We start from the raw sequence: 22,428 nt of genomic DNA on the forward strand, positions 1-22,428 counted from the left end.
GTTTGGGGTGGGATGGGAGTAAGGACCAACCATGTGAGTTCAGATGTTCTCCCAGCTGAGATGGTGAATGTGACAATGTGCTCCAAAGCATCTTCTGTGACAGGGCTGGGTGCCAGCTTCCGATTGTGCCTGCAGGAGGAAGTCACTTCAAGCAGCCTTTCCCCAGTCGATCATTTATCTGGTGCAGGGGGTGAAAAGGCAGCCTTAGGGAAACAACTCAAACTCTTAAACCTCCTTTCTCCCTCCCTTTTTGTCTCTCTTAGTGATCCCTGACATTTTGAAACCAGAGGCGATAAATCATTGCGAGGTGACTCACAGGTTGGCTGTATTTACAGAAGGATTTTTATTTTTCTTTTGTGGTTAGGTAGCTGGTGGTACAAAACAAAGCAATTTCAAGGCATTACCTATAGAACTATCCCTCTCTCCACATTTTCTCTCTCAAATTGCTCCATAGCTCCAGTAAGAAGGGAATAATTGAAATATCGGGACTCAGTATGGTAGCACAGAAATAGTTTGCTTGTAGCTATTGGTCCGGAAGACCTCGGCCCACGGCACTACAATCAGTGCACTGTTTCGTAGGATGAGGTAAGAGGCCACGAAAATCTTTCTTGTTTCCTTGCACCACGAGGCATGAAATGTGATTAGTCTTGTCCTCGTATAATTGTGATTTACGTCTTAAACTGGCAGTATGGTCCCAAAAGACTACCTGTATTCATGAGATACAGTGAGTGACAGTATACTGAAAAGGGTTTTCCCAAACCTTCAGAAACTGCCTCAACAATAGTAGAGGATGATTCAGGCACAGCTCATCTGGCTTAAACAACTGAAATCCAGTGTCCTTAGACACCAACTTCTGATTAAATTCCAGGTGCCCAACAACACTGTCCTCCTAAAGTACGTATGTACCCTATATAGGAAAATAAAGGTACTGCCATTGACTGAGACAGAGAATACAGGCATCTCAGCAGTACAGCTTTTCTGAATACCTAAATTACATATGGAAGTTCAGTGATGGAGTTAAATGCACTGAATCCTATGATACAGGCTTAGCTCCCCTCTGGTGTGGCAGTCTGGTCATGAAGGAAAGGGTCCCATGGTTCACACATAATAAAACATATGTGCACACATAATAAGTATACAAATTTTGTGTGTGGGTGTCCAGGTTTGGTAGCTGAAAAAATAACCCTTGAGTGCAAATATATGTAACAGTGTGGAAAGATGGTTAAATTAGCTAGAATTTAATTGGGGTGCTTAATGGTAACAACTGAAGGTCTAGGTTTTTCAAATAATTTAGAAATAAGGTTGTCTATTGATTTTTCACCATGGTTATTGAGTCATATAAGGTATTTACTGTGCAAATGGCCACTGTCCGTTGGTGGGAAATGGTCTGCCGACTGGACATAACAAGGGGACCTGACCTTGTAGCCTCTGGCTGGCAAAGCGTAATTAAAATGCAGTCCACTCTTCTCTGTGGAATGCTGTTTCCAAATGCTCATATTCAAGCTGCATAACCTCATTCATCAGGCATTCCCCTTGCCTGGAGAACAACTTTCTTTCAAATGGGTAGCTCTCTAAATGGCACTTTACAGAGATCTGCTACGAAGGTCTTTGCCTCCACGACAAAGACAACAGAATCCATGCGAAAGGATTTGGGCTGGGGAATGAGAAGGGAGGTTTTGCAGTAGTTTTGGGCACTGAAAGGCCCCAACAAGTGAGCTTTGTGGTTTAAAAGAGAAAAAGCTTAAGGGTGGGGAGAGAGAGTCTGCTTAATCTTGAGAGGAGTGCAGCTTTATTTCTCTGCTGATCCACATTTCTTTTGAGACCTGCTAATTGCAACATCTCTCAGTAAGTTACTTACAGCAGTACTGCTGGGTAGAAATTGTGATAAATGCATAAACTGTGTCTTATTGATTTTTGTTGACATTTTACATGCTTCTTTTGCATTCGAAACCTCCATTCAGTAATTGTCACTATGGTACACTCTCCTGGATAATGAGAGCGAAAGAAGTGAATGAAGCCGTTTCTTGACCATTATAAAAATATTATTCAAGGCTCTGTATGGGGTTTCTTGCCTGCCCTTCAGTATATCTCTATTTGTGCTCATCCCCCATTGAATTTGCAAGACGAGCAATGAAAACCCTTGGTGTTATTTCCTCTGTTAATGATAATAACAGAAATGTTATAAAGAGAGATTACTTTGAGACTGATGGTATATTTGGGCCTCTTTAATTTTAGTGCACAGCAGCAATATGGAATCTAGCAGAGGTACTGTAGTTTATTTACCCTTATACTGCACATTTTGTGAAGGTTGCTGTACAGAAAGCTGTTTTGTTACATTATTTGCTTTGACAGAAATTTGTTGCTGAATAAGAATAGTATAGCAACATGTCATCTGGCTAAACACTAGTAAGTCTTCATCAGCTGTTACATTACCTAAGACATACATAGAGTTACAACAATGCCGTGGAGTTTGTGTAAAAGAATTCTGACTTCTGATTTTATGATGCTCACCTGTCAGAGGTACATAAGCAGCTTAGGTTCTCATGTATCAAGGGCCTCTACATTAAAGAGAAAAAAAAAACAATACTGCATGATGCAAAAATGCATTGACTTTATTTTCATGACTAGATGTAGTGCTTTTGGGTAATGATCAGGCATTGCTTTCTCTTACTGTTGTTTGATTAAGATGTGAATACAGTCTTGACTTGATAATCTCACCAGATACACACGGAGCAAAAAAGAAAAGGTATTTTATGCCTCAAATTGATTTTCATAAACCAAACAATCTGTTGCTTGTTGGATTGCAAAATGGTTTATTTTGCCCATTGGCCACAGGGGCAACAATATTGTATTTTTGATGCCAGAATGTAGCTTTCATGCATTAGCTCTAAAATGACAATATGCTTTAACCTCTCAGTGCTTAGATTTGCTTCATTTGGAAATCTTTTAAGTAGTAATAATAATAATGTTTTGAGGAAATTGAGTGGAACACTAAATTATTCTCTGAAACCTAAGTTCAAACTGTGCAAGGCTAAGGGAGCTGAAAATCAATGCACTTTTAAAGTCATTAGAGATCACAAGTGAAATAAGTCTGTGTTGCGTTAGCTAAGCTTTTAGTGTGCCATGGTATTATTACAAAATCAGCCTGAATCTGCATTAATTTCACAGTCTTTTTCTTTAAGATGCCCAAGGGTGCATGAAGAATAAAATGTAAATCTCAAAAGGCAATGTTTTTATTAGTCAAAAGGGCAGTGAGTCATGCACTGAAAAAGCTGACCTGTACCATGCCCAGTGCAGGTAAGACCAACAATAGTAAAAGGCTGGAAAAATAGCCTACGCTTTAGCCTACTGGCTTTTCATTATGATTTAAAGGGCTGAGGAGGGAAAAAAAAAAGTGATTTTTCAGTTATTTGTGCACGTAGCTTCAGAATTGTTCAAGCTGGGGTTGGCTTTCATAGATCAAAGAATTAAATTTGTACCTAGGACTCGGAGAAACAAAAATCATAAAGATTTTTATTTTTAATCTGTTATTTTCTTAGATGTTGAGATTCCACCTACATTACTGAATTTTGTCTGAGTCTTTTCACACTTAGTCGCAGGCTGCACAGTGGAGTTTTTCTCATCCTTCTTTGTATGGTTGTTCTTGGTGCATCACGGAAATATGTGACATTATGGACTCCTTTATTAAATTCCCAGTTCAGCTGTCAGTGATGCCAGTCATTTATTCACTATCCACAATTTACCTGCACAAAAGCCATAACAAGCAATTGTTAATGTGTGGTCTGAATAGACTAAACTATGCAATCCAGAGGCTACGTAAAAGCCTTCCTTATTTCAAACCCTGTGGCTAAAGAATAAAAACAAGAAAAATAAAATGAAAAAAAAAGGGGAAAAAAAAAGAAAAAAAACCCTTTCCTCTCACCCATCCCCACCTAATTTTTTTTCTTTCATCTATGGTCAGATTAGCAAGTCAGCACTGTCGATAAATAAACTAGAGAAGTTGTTTATTTTTATGTACTACTGAGAACAGTGTCGTCTTGTGGCCGTTCTCGTAGACTGTGTTGGTTTAACAAGCGTCCAACCCTTTTGTCTTGTTGTTTTTTGTCTTTCCTGCTCCCTGTCCCCTTGTTCCCACAGGCTGTGCGTTTGTCACATTTTCTACAAGGGCAATGGCACAGAATGCAATCAAAGCCATGCACCAGTCTCAGACCATGGAGGTACAGTACTGTATCATTTGCCCTTTCTTTGTTTTCTTTGTGCAAATGATTGCGAATGGTAAAGCCATGCTCTCCTGGATCAGATCAGACACATGACAATCACAGATTTAAACTTTTTACCAACTCGCTCTACCTGTCTTTGGAAAGCTTATTTTTTCTTAATGACCTGAAAGCGCAAAATAACGTTGCTGTGTGGTATCGAAACACAGCTCTTGATTCTGTTTTCAGTGGCATTCAGCAGAGAATAAAAATGCTGTGAATTCCGCTCCTCAGTCGTACCCAGAGGATATCTGATGAGTAAATTACCTTTAATTTTAACACACACACACACACAGAGAAAAATCTTAAGTTTCTTTTAAATAGATTTTTAAGTGTTGTGGTTTGCACTGCTCTGACAAAAAACTCGAGAGGTTTAACCTGGCCACACTGAGTTACTCGTGCATGCATTTTTTCTGCAAATAGAATCTCTTTTTAAGTTAATATAATTTCCCCTCCTTCATGTAGCCAATAAAAATGCTAATGATGACAGAGCATATCAAAGTGTGGCACTTCCTGCAGAGCACCGTCGTGGCTGGCCCCTCACAAGCAATGCTCTTTATTTCCTTCCAAACTGCCTCTACGGCCTCGTATTTTATCAAGACGAGCAACACGAAACTTTAAACCTGTTCACTTAATGTGACCATAGCTGCAGGCGAACAGTCCTGGAGTTCATTGGAGTGGTTATCGAATGCCACGGCTTGTCTGGCAATCTCAAAACTTTTTTCAGTCTGTGATTTTTGTCATGGTCTTTCAGAATTTTGCACAAAAACCCGCACAAGTATGAAGTCTTTACTTACTCTGGATCTTGTAGCTTATCATTGGAGAGTGCATGTTATACTGTATTATGTATACTGTATCTTCGTGTAGTGATGATTTTTCTCAGAGGTGGCATTGATGTTATGTGCACTTGTTTCTTTTTTTTTTTTATTTCCTTTATTTTCCAACAGGACCTTTCAATTTTATTTTATTTCTTATTTTTCTCAGTGATTTTTCTTTGCAATGCTCTAGTCTCCCAAAGCATGCTGGGTGCTAAACAATCATTATTGCGTCATGTCGTTGAGCTGCTTTGTGTAATGAGCCAAGGGGGGACACCAGGGGTGGGAGGGTGGACAGAGGAGAAGAAGGAGAAGCTAAAAATCAAGCCAGTGCATGAAAATGTCACTAACTGTTTCCTGTATACTTCAAGTAATGATATCGGCATTGCAAAGCTATTGTCTTTCCAAACATCACGTTTCAATTTGGTTGAGCTTCTTTTATAATTGATGTGTTTTCTTTTCAGTGCAATGCATTTTTAGACCCTGAGTATACAGTTTTAGATGAGAATCTGCCAATGAGATGAGAATAATTGAAATGATCTTTACTAGAAAGCTGCTGTTACACAGTCTATGCAGTCTGACAGTATATTGCAAAAAAACTGCCACTTTGAGTCTCTGAAATAATACTCGTAGTAATTTGTCTGCCATGCACTGCTCCATTAATTCAGACCTGTATGTTTTGCTGGGTTTGATTCCAAGTAAAAAGGAAATGTTTATTGGTAATACTGTGTTTTACCTATATTTTCCATGTGTTTTAATGTATTTTTCTGCCTAGCAAAATGATTTTTGCACAGCTCTACTTCAGAAGATGGTAAAATTAAAGAGATATTACCTCCCAGAGAAATTCTTTCATTCTTCTGTCGTATGCAGTACTCCAAAAGAGGCTGCATTTTGATATGATACTCCTGTTGACGTTAGTTCTATAGAATAGCTACTCTTGGATCAAAATACTTCTCAACACCTTTAGAGACGTCAGCAATGAGATCCCCAAATTGGTCAGGTGATTCCGAACAGTTTGCACTGTGAACATTTTGGTCTTTGTGTTAGTTGAGCATAGGCTGAGAGTCCCTTCTTGGAGACAACCAATTCACCCTGCAGCTCCATGGGTGAGGGACTCCGCGGAGCCTGTACCTACTCTCTTGACAATACAATGGAAAATAGGAAGGCAACACCAGCCGTTGGAAACAAAATGACACTAAATGGCATGGAGATACTAAGCCATTGAATGAGGAAGGGAGACACACCTTGTGCGTAGGCTGGGAGCTTCCTCGCAAGATAGAAAATAGAAGAGCATAAAACAGAAGTCACCCTTTAAGGTCAAAAAAAAAAAAAAGAAATTGCTCACTTTTGCCAATACTCTCCTAGTAAAAAGTTAACTTGGGTTAGCTAGTGTTAAATCTCAACTCTCAGCCTGACCCAGTGGTCCTTAGGCACTTTTGTTTCATGTCTTTTTTGCAAACAAAAGTGGGCTGGGGACAACATGTAGTAGTACACAATATCATTTCAACCCAATTACTGCAGAGGTTTTTTTCTGATTTCATTATTTTCAGTTCTTTGGCACACATCATTGACCAAGATGAATTTTCAAAGAATGAACAATGGGGATGTTAAATACAGATGAACATGTCTCACAGAATAATGAATTCTCTTATTACTCTTTCCACCTGACTTTCTGACCTGGTTAAATCAACTGATTTTAAAAACATAATTGCTGCTCTACAGTTTTTGCTCTTCTGTCTCATTTCTATGGAGGTTTTTTTGTTTGTCTGAGGCATTCAAATGCAGCACCAGCAGAAGACACTAATTTGTTATCACAGAGTGAATTTGATGCAACAATAACAACCCTTTTCTCATAGAGAGCCACTTGCTACATATAATTTCAGTCTTCAGAATGTTTGCTTTCTTGAAAATGATGAAGAGATGAAATATAGAACAGGCAGTGAAAAAATGAATTATAGATTCATAAATTGCAGAGATATTGTTTTTATACAATTTACTGACATTTAAGCATTCATAAATAAGATGTCAGCTGTAGTGTTGAGTGCTGAGCTGCTGAATCAAGAACTAAAATAGCCATATAATCTTTCTTCCTTTGAAATTAATTTCTATTTCTTTGGAAGTAGACTTGTTTCTCCTGTACATCCAGGTAGAAGGCAGTAAGTTCTGGTTGGTTTTAGCTCAGTGCTACCAAACCTCATGTTAAATGGAAACAGCTTGAATTTTTTTATTAGAAAAACCAGAAAAACTTTTCTCACACCCTTCACCACCCCCCTTCTTTTCCTTCCTTTCTTTTTTTAAGGGATCTTGTTTTTAATATTAGTATAAAAATCACTAGAAAGAGGTAATTGTGTAACAAGCCATCTCCTTCATAATCTTTATTTGATTGCTGGAGTGGCACGTATCTCCTTTCTTCCTCACTGAAACATGGAAAGACATTTTTACAGTGAATCACATGGGAAAGGAGTTGGAGGTGGAATAATGAATCACAAGTGATGATTTTTCTAAGATAATTCTAAAGGAACAGTATTGATGGGAGATCTTCATACGAGAGATATTATTATTGTGGTTTATTTCATCATTTCATCTGTTGATTGTGAATATTCTTATCATTTGTCCTGGTGTGAAGTTCTTCAGAGAAAAGGTACACAGCTGCTTTTTCTAAGAAATAGAGGGCAGGACCTTTTCTGAAGATGTTCACGGTGTTGTGAGAGCAGCCATGGGAAGAGATTAAGTATAACCCTGCTCCACATCCCACACTATACACTTTGGCTAAACCACTGCTGTGTTTTTTGGGCTTGAGTCACCTTTCACTCCTGCCATTGTGTTCAGATTGAAGATAGACAAGAAATTAGTATAACAAAGCATTGCGGGTGGAGGGAAGTTAGTCATTGGATCCTGTGAAGTTGGAAAAGAGTATGAAATGGATTGACAGTTTCTGTGACTCACAAAATGCTTGAATTAATTTGAAGAACTGAATCATTGCAGTATATAGTTTGCTCCCTTGATGTGAAAAAATGAACACTTGAAAGGTTAAAATATGGAAAAAATTTTAAAGGGAAAAAAAAATAGAATGAAAGCAAGAGACATCTTTTATATTTACATGTCTCATTCTCTCAGTGACTTTGCCCAGGAGTACCCAGTCTGAAGTCCAAGGGAAATATCCAGCTTACCTCAAAAGCCCTTCTGGTCCATGACCTCCTGCTTCTTCTCAAAGGTCCCTCAGACATGGGTGAGGAGTAGGCTGCAGACCAGATCTCTAGTTCTTTCTTACAACTTCCCTGTTTCCTAAGGTGTCTTACAGCCCTCCCATGTCATGTAGCAAGAGGCTCAGAGAAGCAATAGAAGAAATGGTGTCTGTCAGGAATGGGCTGCTATCACCAGAAATAGTCATTTTTGGTCTGCATCCTGCCCTTTGTTCACATATCAAGGGTGCTTGATGCAAAGCATGCCTGGGAGCAGACCACAGGTGGGTGAATTGTCCTAGCTGCATCACCCTTTGTGCTCATTTTGGACTGGGGGTCCTTGATATGAAAAGGACCAGCAACCTGCTGATGATGGGCACTGGAGTAAATCTGTTGCTCACAATCTATTTACATGAGGCACACAAGCCAGCTGCACTGAGCATGACCGCACAGCCAGACCATGGTGACGGGGCAGTGTTGGCTGTGTGGTCCCTGGCAGCAGGGAAGTTGGACCTCTCCCTTTGGCGATGCCTTGAAAACAGACTGCAGACAAAGCATCACGTCCATCTCATCAGCTGTGAAGCTTAATTAAAGAGGACTGGTACACTTTGCTGTCTCTGGCAGCAATTTTGATAGCTGGAAGGAAAAGAGAGCCTGAGGAAAAGTGCTTTATAAAAAGAACTGGGGAATCAATAATTTCTCCATAGCCTCTTTTCGTAAGAAGCTGAAAATCTTAGTCCTTGAGGTCTTAACGTATGTGAATCACAAAGAGAGGGTGAGCGATCAGGTCATGCCATTGCCAGTGGCCCTATGGGACATGGCTGAGCTCATGATGCGAGGGTGACTCGGTGTGATTTAACACTTCTGTCTTTCCCCATCTGTCTAACCACAGGGCTGCTCTTCGCCAATCGTGGTGAAGTTTGCTGATACCCAAAAGGACAAGGAGCAGAGGCGTTTGCAGCAGCAGTTGGCACAGCAGATGCAACAGCTCAATACTGCCACTTGGGGAAACCTCACAGGTCTTGGAGGACTCACACCACAGTATCTAGCTGTAAGTTCATGTCAGAGGTGGTGGCTATATTATACTGTATTTATTTTAGAACCACGGTAAATCAGCTATAAACTATATATAAACTCCCTGCAATAAATTGCTAAGTCCTCCAGGATATGTAGCATGTCTTCTATATAAGAAACTCTGTATGTTTATCACATGGTCTAAAAATAAATACCGAGGAATAGAAATTGAATAAACATTTCAAGATGTGTCAGTGCTGTCCAAGACAAGCATTTAAAGTTGACTCGTGCCGCAAAATAAAATTTGATTCCATTAGTTTATTGTTCTTTTGAATGTTAGAGTCTGGTTTTTATAGCTGGAATAAAATTTACGTTCTTCCTTAGGGGAGAACACATAGGCAGCTGAACACTGTAAGAGCTATATCTGTATGGTGCAGCCTCAAAACTAGAATGTTGTGGCTCAATCCCCTAATTTTCCACATTTTCATTTGGAAATGGCTTTCAATTTAATGCGTGGTCTTGTTGGTGCTGAACATGCATGGTTCACACTACCTCATACAGAAAGTGAAGATGGCAGGGGAAAGCCAGTTGCTTGTCATAGATTTAAAATGGCATTTTCTTTGTTCAGTTTGTAAGATGAGAAAGAGACGTTAGATGCTGCCCCTGTTGGAGAAATCTGAAATCCACAGCATATTTCTTAGGTCCTGGATGGCCAAGAGAGGCTCCCTGCACTTGAGAGGGAGCCTCTGCCTTTTGTGGCTCTGCAGCTGAGAGGTCTGGCTGAGCAGCTTTTGGATAATTTGGAAGTTCCTGATGGTTCCAAGTTAGACAAATAGATGTGTCCATATATATGTACTGTGTATGTGTAAATACATAATTTGTATGCATACAATGCTTTGGTATAGTGACATAATTATAAACAGCAATTTACCTGGCAATTAAAAATATATGTTAGTACCGAAGTAGGCTAATTAATACAGAGGCAAGCTAAATTGTTATATACAAATACCAGTCTGATGAATATCTGTGTGCTTGATTCATAAAGATAATAAAGAAAAAGCAGAATTCAAGAGGGTGGGGGAGAATGGACCGTGATTGACAGAGATGAGTTATGGTAACTACTAGACTACAGAGGCTTGTAATTAGTCACACTATGTTGGTTTAAATAGATTTAACACCTGGTTGTTAAAAAGAATAAATTGATTAATTGTTTTAAAGCAGCCATGTTATTGAGTTTCCCTTGTGTCTCTGTGTTTCTTAATAGAGATTAGACATTAATATGGATTTACAGCATTGACTCCAGGGATGTTCTTTCCAACAATAGACAGAAGCAAGAGACTATATAAATGTAAAGGAAAGCATAAATACTCCAAATGTGAAATGATAGCTCATTTTAGTTTTATCTTCATTTGTTACATTAATGTCAGATAGATTGCTGAGTTGTGTTGTTAATTTGCAGCTTCTGCAGCAGGCAACTTCCTCCAGTAACTTGGGTGCCTTCAGCGGCATTCAGCAAATGGCCGGTGAGTTAAAAACCATTTCATTTTGCTCCAGCTATGTTTTGTATTCTTAAGCTATTGAATTCTGTACATCTAATAATCACATTGGCGGGGGTGGAGGGGCGTGTTGTGTATTAAATGTGGCAGATGTATTGGCAGGGGACAGCTCACAGTTCAACGTCAATAGAAACACTTTCTCCCCTCTTTCAGAAACTGAAATTAAACCCAGTGCTCCCAGGTTGTGCAAACAGTTTGTCTTGCATTAGTCACCTGCCATTTGTCCAAAGTAACCAATTGTAAATTGCAGGAGAGCTTTTAGTCCCTGCTGCCGTATCCTACCCTATGAAAAGTGCCAGTAAAGCAACAGCAGGATTACATTCTGATTTCCAGTGAGATTTCTGTGTCCTGAAAAATCAAATTAATGGCAGCCCTCAAACATTTTAATAATAGGTGGTGAGTAAAAATATTCTGACCTTTTTAATGAAACCCAAGATTACAGGCCTACATTCAGTATGAATTTTCAAGCTCCTTTTATAATCATGGAAAATTAACTGGGTGCCTTTTTGACTTTGGAACCCTAGTTGACAAAATTACACAACAGAAGATTTTATGTAAAAGTATAATCTTTAGTCTGGAGGAAAAAGAAAGAAAGAGGGGAAAAAAAATCAAAGTGTGAGCAGATTTGAAAGCCAGCTAGTTGGAGGGTTTCTTAGTAATGAGCTGTGTGCCAGTAGTAACTGATGTGTAGTGATTAGCAAAAGGTCACTCCCACTGTGTGACCTACCATGCTGATACCCTAACTTAACATGATGCTAGAGAAGGCAGCATGTGCAGTAAATCAGAGCACAGATGCACATTATGCCTGCCGCGAGAAACTGTTAAAAAGCTTTTTTTCTTGTTAGAGGGAAAAAAAAAAGGAAGCACAAAACCCCTAAATTGCTACATTAGTTTATTTTAATCATGAACCCACTGAATCAATGAAATACAACATTGTGCTTGCTTCATCATCACAAAACAAGAGCTAAAATATTCAGAAGTCTTTATGAACACCATTTTCCCAGTTTTCTTTTAATCCTGGTCTTTTTCTTCTTCTGGTTCTGCTTTGAATGAATGCTGAAATACTTTAACAAGTATAGATACACCACACTGTATAGCTATACCCCACAGGTATTCTTTGCTCAATCGTTATATTATGCCATTATTGCAGTGACATCAGAGGCTAATGTGAACCTGCTGTCTGACAATATAAATTGGCCTACAGATGACAATATCTGTGAATTATTCTCTCTTCCTGAGACCTGCTGGCAGTGCTTGCTGGTTCTATTATGTTATATTTGCAATCTAGCATTTTTTTTTTCATTAAAAAAAAAAAAGTATCTTAATATGATAAACAGAACAGAGCGGTTCAGTAACAGTTTTATCCTTGGCAGTTTTGGAAGTGGGTTTGAGCTTGAAGGTTGTTGTTTTAATGTTTTCATATATGGTTAGGTCTACAAAATGAAAAAAAGAGACACTGAGGAAAAATAATGTGAGATCCATTGCATTGTGTGCACCTTAGAAGTTTTGTGTTGCCTGTTTCTCCCTGTTAGCGCAGATTCAGCTTTGTCTTCAAGAACTGTGTTGAAACTAAGAATTTTAGTCAGGCAATTTCAGGATGGGCTCTCAATCCAGGATGTGATTTATTGTCTGAAAATCACATGGTCTTGAGACTAGTAGAAAGTCATTTTAAGAAGTTGTAGTGGCATATCATTGTTACTTGAGGGATACACCACCGTGACTGCAGATTAGATTGCTAATGCACTCGTCGATGGGATAATTTAATGACTGATTGCCTCCCATGGAAAACACATACTTTTTATCTTATATTCATCTTATCAAAACAGCTTGAAGTTTCTTTCCCCAAAACAGGTAACTGTTAAACCTTTATGTTCAAGGTAAAATTAGCGATACTAAATTTCTCTCTGAGCTGCTACTCTTTGTGAAAGTGCCAAAGACTAAGCACTATTTCATTGTTAGGATTAAGAGTTCATGTCCTTCCCTCAGTAATCATTCAGTACTGTGTCATACCGTGCATCTAGTATTAAAGGTTTATGTATTATGTTTTGTGAAAGGAATAGAAAATACTCCTGTGTCTGCAGCAAGATCTTACATGACCTGCTGAAGCCATCCTTGAATGTTCTTAAAGGCCTAGAGTTTTTTAATTTAAGCTGTATACATTCATTTCACAAAAATGAATCTAATATGTATTTCTGTACTGCATAGCTTGCCTATCAATATAATAATTCAAGGTGAGGAATAAAATCTAGACACGATTGAGTAAGGTGCTAAAGAAGATCTGTCATGGCAGCTTGAAAGTCCTTTGAACTTTGTGTTTGAGGGGTCCAACTTTTGTCTTTGAAGTCAATGGGTGTTCTTACCATATAATTCAGACACTAAAAGTTTGATCAAAAGCCACATGAGCCATTGAAATTTCACTCTTACTTACATGTTAGAGCTCTAGCATCTCTTTTGTGCTTGAGTCTCAGTGAAGTCACAGTGTGCTAAATTAGGACTTCTAATACAGCCACCTTGTCCAAAATTAGGGGCCTTTGGATCTGCAAATATTTATTTCTACTGCTAAAGCTCGTGTTGTCTCTATACTGAACAGAAGGGACACAGCACACACCCTGCTGCGCATGTGGAGAAATATTTGCCGTGAAGTCCTTTGTGATATTATTTCTTAAATCAAAGCAATTTTCTTTGCTACCAGACCAAAGACACTGGTCTTCACTGTGAAGTTTTAAATTCCCTTTCCCTAATATGCCTCAGTCTGGTTAAAGTACGTTTTATGTGACAAAAGCAGGGGTTCTTTGGTTTTGTTGAAAGGAGTGGGATTTTTAGGCGTTTCTAGTTGAAGAGAACTGGAGGGGTTTTGTTTCTTTGTTTGTTAGATTGGGAGCTGGGGATTGAATCCAAAGAAAAATGAGGATTTTTCTCAAGAACTCACTAACATACAGACATTGAACACATTGAGCACCAGCTCTAAAAGTGAATGCTATTCTTGCTGTAGCAGCCCGCTGACCCTGCTATATATTCAGCATTCACTTTGCCCTGTGTTCACAAACCATGTGTGAAGTCCAAGCAAGTCATAAAGCACGTTTAACTAAAACTTGTAAGATAATAAAACTGTAGAAACAAAAAGTTGTAGTTTGCCATCTAACTTGCCAAGCTTTAAGGTTTCACAGTTGATTCCCCAGTTTGGGTTTTTCTCATTTTTATTGAAAAATGAGATTTTCATTAAATTGTTCTATTTCAGGAGCCAAGCCAAACAAAACAACTTACTATGTCAAGACTGGTAATAAGGTCAGGAGAGTTGACAGTGCTGCCTTTGGTATTAAAGTAATCCTCTAGTCTTGATTATAGCAACTATAACCGTACCTTGCCCAACTCTGCTTCACTGCCCTCGTAAAACACGCAAGCACATACCATCATCACATGTGTAATTTAGAGTGAGCACTTCCTCACTTTACCTCCCCCCCTCTTATATCTGCTAATGCTAATTTGAAGGCAGTTTTTTCTCTCACCAGCCTCTCAAGTCTCAGTGTCTAGCCTGCGCTTTGTCTTTGGGGAAGTCTAATAATGTAGATGAATTACATTATGTGATTTGATTGTCTTACTTTAAAAAGACAATACAAGCTACATTAAGCACTAGCAACCTTTCAAGCAAAAACGATTCCTCCTTCAAATATATACAAATTGCATGGAAAGCTTAGTTCAAAGGAGATTGATGTCACTTGAACGTTTGCATTGAATTTGGCTGGCACTAGATCAAGTCCTAAAAGCTGTAGTTATTTAAGCCAACCTGCCTATTTAAGATGAACCTGGAAAGTACTATAGAGTATAAACAGAAAGGGTTATATTGCATTGGGTGATTGTAGAAAATTCAAATGTTCAAAAATACACAATTTATGAAGATTTTCTATTGTCCATTAATGTAATATGTTTTGGCAGGAATAAACATTCACTTATACAGAAATATTTCTGTATGTGTGACCATTCAGGACATGCAAACATGTACAGTACTCATGAAAGGCACAAAAGGACTCTCTTAATTTAATTGAACAGACAGTGTATTTTGCTTTCTGAAGTCATGCAGGAGAAGAAACCATGATTTTGGCTTTTCTTGCTTTGGCTTTGAGATTCCTAAACCCTCTACAGCTGGGACTTTTTATATTTTTCCAATGTATGGGGTTTTTTCCCCAATCCTTTCCAAACTCTCTCACACTTTGGTTGCGTTTTGGGTTGAACTTCTCGCCCTTTCTGAACCCTGTTCAATCCATTTCCCCCTTCTTCTGTTACCCAAGCCAGATTTCCTCCTGTTGCAGAGTCTGTAGGAGCAGATGGGTGAGAGAAACTCTGTGAGGTTCTGCTTTCTGAATATTTTCCTCTAATTGTTGGATTGGCTCAGTGGATCTGGAGGGACCAGTTGGAAGCCAGGACCATCTGCACAAAAGCTCTATACTTTTGCATTGGCCCAGGGATCCTTTGTATCCTCCGACTCTTTGATGGCTTCATTCCAGCAAAGCCATGCTGAAGGAGGGTTTCTCCTGCTATGACCTCTTTAGGGATATCATATTAAAACTAAAGGTCACTGAGAAACTGTTTCCAGCTCAAGGGAAATAGCTGCTTCTTAAAGATAACTACCAGTTTTGAAAGTGTTGACCTCAGGGACCAAAGCCATTGAGCTTTCAATTCCGTTGAAATTCCTACTTAATTTAAAACATACAATTAGTTGGGGGTTTTTGAGCTAATAAATTAAATAATTCCATTTAGGTGTTTTTTTTTTTTTTTTTGGAGAGGCAGAGTTTGGAGCAAGTGAGCCTGTTCTCAATTCACACATTGCTCCTGCTCACAGGAGAAGGAGAGGCACCTTGGGAGGAAAACTGACACTCAGCAGTTCACAAGACGTGCTTATTCAGGTGGTAAAAGTGCATGATGTGGAAGTTTGGCCAAGTCTGGGCACATGATCTATAGCTCTGGCTGGGCTTTCCGTAAATGATGAAAGAGGCAGAGCGGCTTTTTATTGCCTTGGTCCCTCTGTAGGTGGAATTCATCCCACTGAACCCCAGCAGTTTGGGAAGTAGGCATCCCATCTCTCTGCAGTGTCAATGAAGGAGTCACTCCCAGGCAAGGATTCATCCTACCAAGGGCTGGTGTTAATCTGCCTATTTTAGGATCAGATGGATCGTCTGCTCGTTCTCTCTTCTTTGGCTATAGCAAGAGCCTGGGCAAGTAACTTTTATTCAGATGAAGTTAGATCAGATGAATCTTTCCTACTATGATTGGCAAGGTTTAAATTGAGAAAAACACATTTCTTGCCAGGATGTGTTTAGAGCCTGCATAACCTGAAAATGTGCTGAAATCCTACGTGAGTCAACTAGGAACTCTAGCTTTCAGTTGGATCTAAGCATGTACTCTTGAAAACAAGTCAGAATCAAATGTGGACTTAAAGGTGTTTTAAGGGCTTTGCTAACTCAAACACAAAATGGTCAGGGTACCTTAAGCACTGTTCAGAGAAGCAGCTTTCCTAAAGGTAGGCACAGAGTGTGTATGGTTTCATGAAGGTAGTGCTCAGGTCTCTTTTAATTCTAAGAGTATTTCAGGAATAACATCACAATCTTTCAGACATAGGCCATGAAGCTTTTACCCCCGTTTTTAACATCAGCATCCAAATGGCTGATGTCAGTGTTAGCAAATAGATGCTTTTTGGCCTGGAGATGATAAATTTTACCTTAAGCCACGATTTTTAAGCTGCAGCCAGGATTTAATTCGGAAAGAATAAATCCTAAAAATTAGGTAGGATAGAATTTCCGAAAAAAAGAAAGTCAAGTTAGTGGGAACTGCTTATGAGCTAACCAGATTTGGCTCTGATCATCACCACTGACTGAAACTCTCTGTGCATATATTATCACTAAAATGTAGCCAGTGACTGCCTTTATTAGGAATTTGTTCAGCAACCGAATCTCAGCTCTTTCCTAATAAGATTTGATTATGGTTTTGGAAACCCAAGAGCTGATGAGGCCTAAGAAGTCTTCAGGAACAGCTCGTGACTTTGTCGCCTCCTCTACAAATACTCACTAATTCCGACTTTATAGTTATCGCAGGAGAAAAGCTGCGGTGGCTGAAATGAGGCAAATTGCTTCGTTGTATGAAAGTTTGTGTCAGAGGCAGCACGAGAAGTTGTAAAATGTAAATCTCGTGCTCTCAAATTTCGCCGTGTTTTCACAGAACTGCATCTGTGACTGTGCAGCACTACAAAAATTTCCTGTGAATGTGCTAATAGGCCTTATGAGAATGTTCTATCACCATCCATCTGTCACTTTTTAACAGGCCTGATTGGCAAGCACTTGTAACAACTGACATCTGTTCTCGCTTATTGATATGTAGATTTATGGTAATTGCTGTGAACAATAAGACACAAAATTACCTAAGGTGAACATTAAATTAAATTTTCATGCCCCTGTCCTTATAAATAATTTTTAAAAAAATCTTAAGTTTCAAGCAAGGCACACTGTGCATCTGTTTTGTACATAATTTAATTGTTTTTTTAATCTGCCAAATAACAGAATGAAAGTTGAATTTCCTTGCAATCTTGAATATTTGCCAAGCTGATAGCACATTGGTAAATACATGTTATTAAAAATGGAATCAAACTGTATTGTGATGCTGGGGGTTTTTAATCATTTCCCTTTAATTCCCAACATTGTCTCTATCACGAAGATCAAGAGTTATTCCTTACCCAGAAGTTTTCTTTACAGGGGGATTTTCATTTTTCATGTGCAGTTTTGCCTATGAGGCTGTTCTTCAACATTAAGCAATTTGCATTTCTTCAGAGAGAGGTGCCTTTGCTGAGTGAGCAGCACTTTCAAATAAAAACAATCTACTCATTTGCCGTCCAGCTCTGTTGTGGGATTTAGGGCTGGTTTGAAAAAGCTGTAGGATGTGAAATGTGCGAAGACAGTGGGTGAAAGGGAATGAGAGAACAGATTAGTCCCACAGAACCATCCCTTAGCTGAAGTTCAACTGAACCAAAAAATCCCATTTGAAAGCAAAGTACTTTTGGGGTCTGGGACTGAGAGCATTTGGTTTCCTTCCTCCAAGTTTGTCCTAGCAAGTGGGATGTTGACGCACGTTTGACAACAAGTTGAAGGGAGAAACCAGGAAGGAGATGGTAGAATGCCTGGGGAACGTGAAACAGTGATGGCAGGACTTATTTTTTTATATGTTTGAGCACACAGAGAATCCTAAGGAGGATCATAGAATGGTTTGGGTTGGAAAGAACCTTAAGATCGTATAATTCCAACCCCCCCTACCATGGGCAGGGACACGTCACCCTAGACCATGTTGCCCAAGGCTCTGTCCAACCTGGCCTTGAAGACTGCCAAGGATGGAGCATTTACCACTTCTTTAGGCAGCCTGTTTCAGTGCCTCACCGCCGATATATATGAAGTGATAAAGCTCTTGGCACAATCAATCAGCTCTAGAGCATGCTGGATGATGACATGTGCCATGAGTCCTTTCTGACAATCACATTTGGGTGCTCAATTCAGTGGGGCTTTTTGCTGCCCTTCTCTTACGCATGTGTGACAAAAGCAAGCAGTCTTTTTTACCAAAGGCACCGAAGCTGACACCCTGTAACATCTGCAGAGCTGGTTTGTGGCCAATGTCTTTTAGTCACCTCTACAGTAAAACGGACTGGGTGGAGAGAGAACTTCGTCACTGCCTAGCTCTTCTTTGTTAATCTTCTTTTGGCAATGAAACTCTTTCGTCAAGTTGATGGGTTCTTCTTGTGCTTCCACAGGAAATGTCCCACTATAAAAAATGTTTTTGAGGGATGAGGCAGTGCTGGTGTTTGTTTTGTATCCACACTGGCGCCATGGTGGTTTGTGAGCCCAGAGAGAGCAGTTATTTGTTCCCCTGCCTGTTGACCTTCTCTTGCCTGCAGTACTTTTCCTTGAGCGCTGTACAGTGCATGTTTGCTGCCTTCCAGCTCCACAGCTCTCTGTGCTCATAGCCCTCTGCAGCCTTGCATGTGTGCGTAAAGCCACACACATAAAATGCAATAGAAAAAGTAGCATTAAATTGCTTTTAGTTGTGTCTAAACTAAGGTTTGGAGAAGAGTCTATGCGTTTTCCAGAAGCATGTGGGATTTCATCTACGTGAAGCCATTTTGCAAGCTCTCCTCTAGTAGCATTCTGTGCTTTTTGCTATTATTTAATCCTGCCATGTGTGCTGTTTAAAAGTCCAAAGTGGAAACCACCCCATGGAAGAAATATAAGCTGATTATGACTGATCCTTCTCATGAGTAGCTAACCAGTGGGTGATAGAAAACCATGCTGTCCTGGTGGAGAGCATCCCACTGCTTTCCCAAATCCCTTACAGAATGGCATGAAATAATGGCCTTAGTAAAGACCAGCAATGTTTGTTGGACATTTTTTGCTTGACATTACTTATACTTCTTACAAAAGAGGAAGATAAATTATATTTGAGGACCAAATATCAATCCATTATGAAAATGGATTCCATGTCTCATTGTGAGAACCACTGTCTTTGTTTGCTGAGAGCTGGACCCCAGCTTCAGTCTTCTCCATCCCTAAAGTCTGGTTTGAAATAACTTGCAGAATCTTACTATCAAGGAAAGAGGATTTTTCAATTAAAGAAAGTAATTTACACCCAAGGCAAGCAAGTAGGTCAGCTGAGTAATTAAATAAAAATAAATTTAAATTATGCTTGCATATCTGAATTTCTATCTGAATTGTACTTTTTGAATGAAAAGTTTTCAAGTTAAACCAGAGATAGGATTTGAAAACTGTTATGAATTTCCTTACTATCACTGGTTTCAGAAATCTATTCGTTAATATGATGCTGCTTCCAAAATTTAATTTTAGACTGACTGATAGTAAAAATCAAATGTTTTTAAAATACTCAGTCAACTTTTCCTGCTTTAGAAGATGATTTTGTTCAAGAGTTCAAGACTTGAGATGTTTTAAGCAGTTTTATTCTATTCATTTGGGCATCCAATATCTATTTTTTAAGTATTTATTAGCTATCTGTCTAATTAAGGTGAAGTTTTGCCATTTCAGAGTTATCTTTATATTTAAGCATTTAAACTTCATGAGACCTGGTGTAGAAGACTGACCAAATTGCAACAATGACCCGTGATCACTTTATTTAGTAGCTACACCTAATTGCCTAGGTTAACAAATGGCTTGTGACTAGGGTAGCTTTAGTGCACCTTGTAAAATAGTTTGGGTTGGTTGTGTATGAGAAAAGCTTTATTTTTTATGATGGTCATTAGCTTCCAAAAGAAACCTGAAAGAGCTTTTTTGGTCACGTAATTTATCCCAAGTGTGTTGTGCAGGTTCCAGACTACAAAGTCATGGATCTTGGATCAACTAGAACCTTACTCATAACATTGTCATTGTGTCACATTTTCAAAAGCACCAAGATCTGAGCTGACTTTGGGTGTTTGACTGAGGCAGAGAAGTTAGAACCTCAGCCAAGCTAGGTGTTCACCTGAGACCTGACCTGCCTGTTGGAACATGCAGATACCATGGAGCATGTATTTAAATTTGGGGGTTTATTCACAAATAGTTGCTTATATTAAGGTTCACCTTACAGTTCCTAATGCTGGGACAATAAGAATACTTCTTTGTGGGCTCGTTGATTGTACCAACCTGAGTCTGCAACATATGTGTTTGAAAGTAATACCACTCTCCATTATTGCAGGAGTTCTCAATACCTAGAAAATACCTCTCCTTCATTGCATTTTTCTTCTTCTCAACATACTTACAAAGTGTTACATTTAACCTTTTTTATATCTTCTCCTAAGTTGTCATTAAATTCTGGTTTGAGAAACAAAATGTGCTGGGAGACGTGGTATCTTTTGTTAGACAAACTAACATTTGGGATAAATTGGACAAGTTCCCAGGCATTCAAGCTCTTCTTTGGGTGTACCTCAAAACTCATGCAGTCTTCCCAGCTCTATCACTTAGTCTAAAAAAGTTGCTCTTCCTACCACCTAACATTTTGTTTGTACTTACATTATCATGACTACAAGAACATAACAAACCTCTTTTAGTAATTTGGTTTTATGCATGTTGTCAATTCTGTTGAGGGCTTGAGCACCATGCACAGATCTCCTTCATGTGTCCAAGCCAAAAAGGATGACCTCTCACTGCCATCCAAACAACCTGTATGCAGACACTCAGTCTGAACATTGCCCCTGTGGACAGTTTTGTGTTATTCAGAGGATCCTGAGAAGAATCCAGGCTGGTTAATGCTAGCATCTAACTTGTATCTGCATTTTAGTCTGTTACTATAGCAGTTTGCCTTAGAGTAAGTGCCTAAATACTTTATCTAGCCCACGGTAAAAGGTAGGTACTTTTGAAGACCTCTGGAGAATCATGCTCCTATCCCTCTAAGTCGAATGAATGCCATTTGTTGTTCCTTAATCATCCTTTTTCTTTTCCGTATCACAGAAATTCTATTATTGTTTGTCTTTTTTAACTTACCGTCTAACTTAAAGCCTTTGCTATATAAATGCATCCATTCCTTATTGAAATGCAGGTGTATCTCCCCCACATCTTCTAAAATAATGAAATGGCTGATGGCTGAGTAGACTTAATATCACAGTCTAGAGCTTATGGGCTGAAAGCCCCTACCTCAATGATAGCTTCGTGATCAGACTCATACTAATTTTATGTTCTTAATTCATATGTGGTTTTAGAAATGAACCATCAAAAGGAATATTAGCACAATTATTGGCTACTGCACTAAGTGTAGCCTTAGTAGATACATTCAGAGGAGATACGGGAAACAAATTGTGTTCATCCCAATTATATGACCCTGTCCTGAATGTGTTTTAAACGTTAGTTATCTTCTTTACACCCCCTGTTATGCCAAGAAATAGTATTGTGCCTGGGCTTCACACAGAGTTTAAATGACTTTTAATTCCACATTTCCGTTATAGAGGACGCACAAACCAGGTTTAATTTTCCTGAACTATAGTCTGGTGCCTTTGCTGTATTCTCCCAACGCCAAAGTAGAGAGGTGAGAGATGCTATCTGGGGACTGTAAGAAGTGATTCCCAGATTATAGATGCCTTGGGAGTGAAAAGAATTTACTCTCTTGGCAAGGTACACCCCAAGCTCCGTGTCCATTGAAAAACAGCTTTTTTTAATTAGTATTATTATCACATATTTTAATTAACCCTATTGCTTCTTCACGCAGGCATGAACGCTTTACAATTACAGAATTTGGCAACTTTAGCAGCTGCAGCAGCCGCCGCCCAAACCTCAGCTACCACCACCAATGCAAATCCTCTGTCCACAACGACCGGTGCTCTGGGAGCCCTCACAAGTCCCGGTAAGAGCAGAGTGCTTGCCTTCAAATTACTAACATGAGAATAAATGGGAAGATGATAGTTAAAAACAGTTGTTCCGTATTGTGTCTAAGTTTTGTACTCGTATGAATTCTGAAGACCCTTTTAATAGCTGAATATATTTTTATTGCTGTTATTTTTACGCAAATAACTGGTTTTTCAAGTAGTCCAGTGTGGGCATGTTCACCTTTCCAGACTCATTTCAGGGGCCATTAAAGCCTAATGGACCCATCTGTCCTA

General features: G+C 39.1%; 1 protein-coding gene across 22 annotated transcripts in view; it reads left to right on the forward strand.

Annotated features, from left to right (window-relative positions):
• Positions 1-22,428, forward strand: part of CELF2 (CUGBP Elav-like family member 2) — a 567,687-nt gene that overhangs the window by 503,511 nt on the left and 41,748 nt on the right. For 18 of the 22 annotated variants that reach the window (XM_030479087.1, XM_030479069.1, XM_030479071.1 and 15 more), the window contains 4 exons: positions 4,138-4,217; positions 9,146-9,304; positions 10,727-10,790; positions 22,038-22,172. In XM_030479087.1, coding sequence (XP_030334947.1) covers positions 4,138-4,217; positions 9,146-9,304; positions 10,727-10,790; positions 22,038-22,172 — 438 coding nt within the window. Of the gene's footprint in view, positions 1-1,758; positions 1,846-4,137; positions 4,218-9,145; positions 9,305-10,726; positions 10,791-22,037; positions 22,173-22,428 lie in introns of those variants that run through there. The other 4 variants (XM_030479090.1, XM_030479089.1, XM_030479091.1 and 1 more) reach the window with 2 other exon arrangements.

This window comes from Strigops habroptila, chromosome 3 (genome assembly GCF_004027225.2).
Source record: "Strigops habroptila isolate Jane chromosome 3, bStrHab1.2.pri, whole genome shotgun sequence".
Classification (NCBI taxonomy): domain Eukaryota; kingdom Metazoa; phylum Chordata; class Aves; order Psittaciformes; family Psittacidae; genus Strigops; species Strigops habroptila.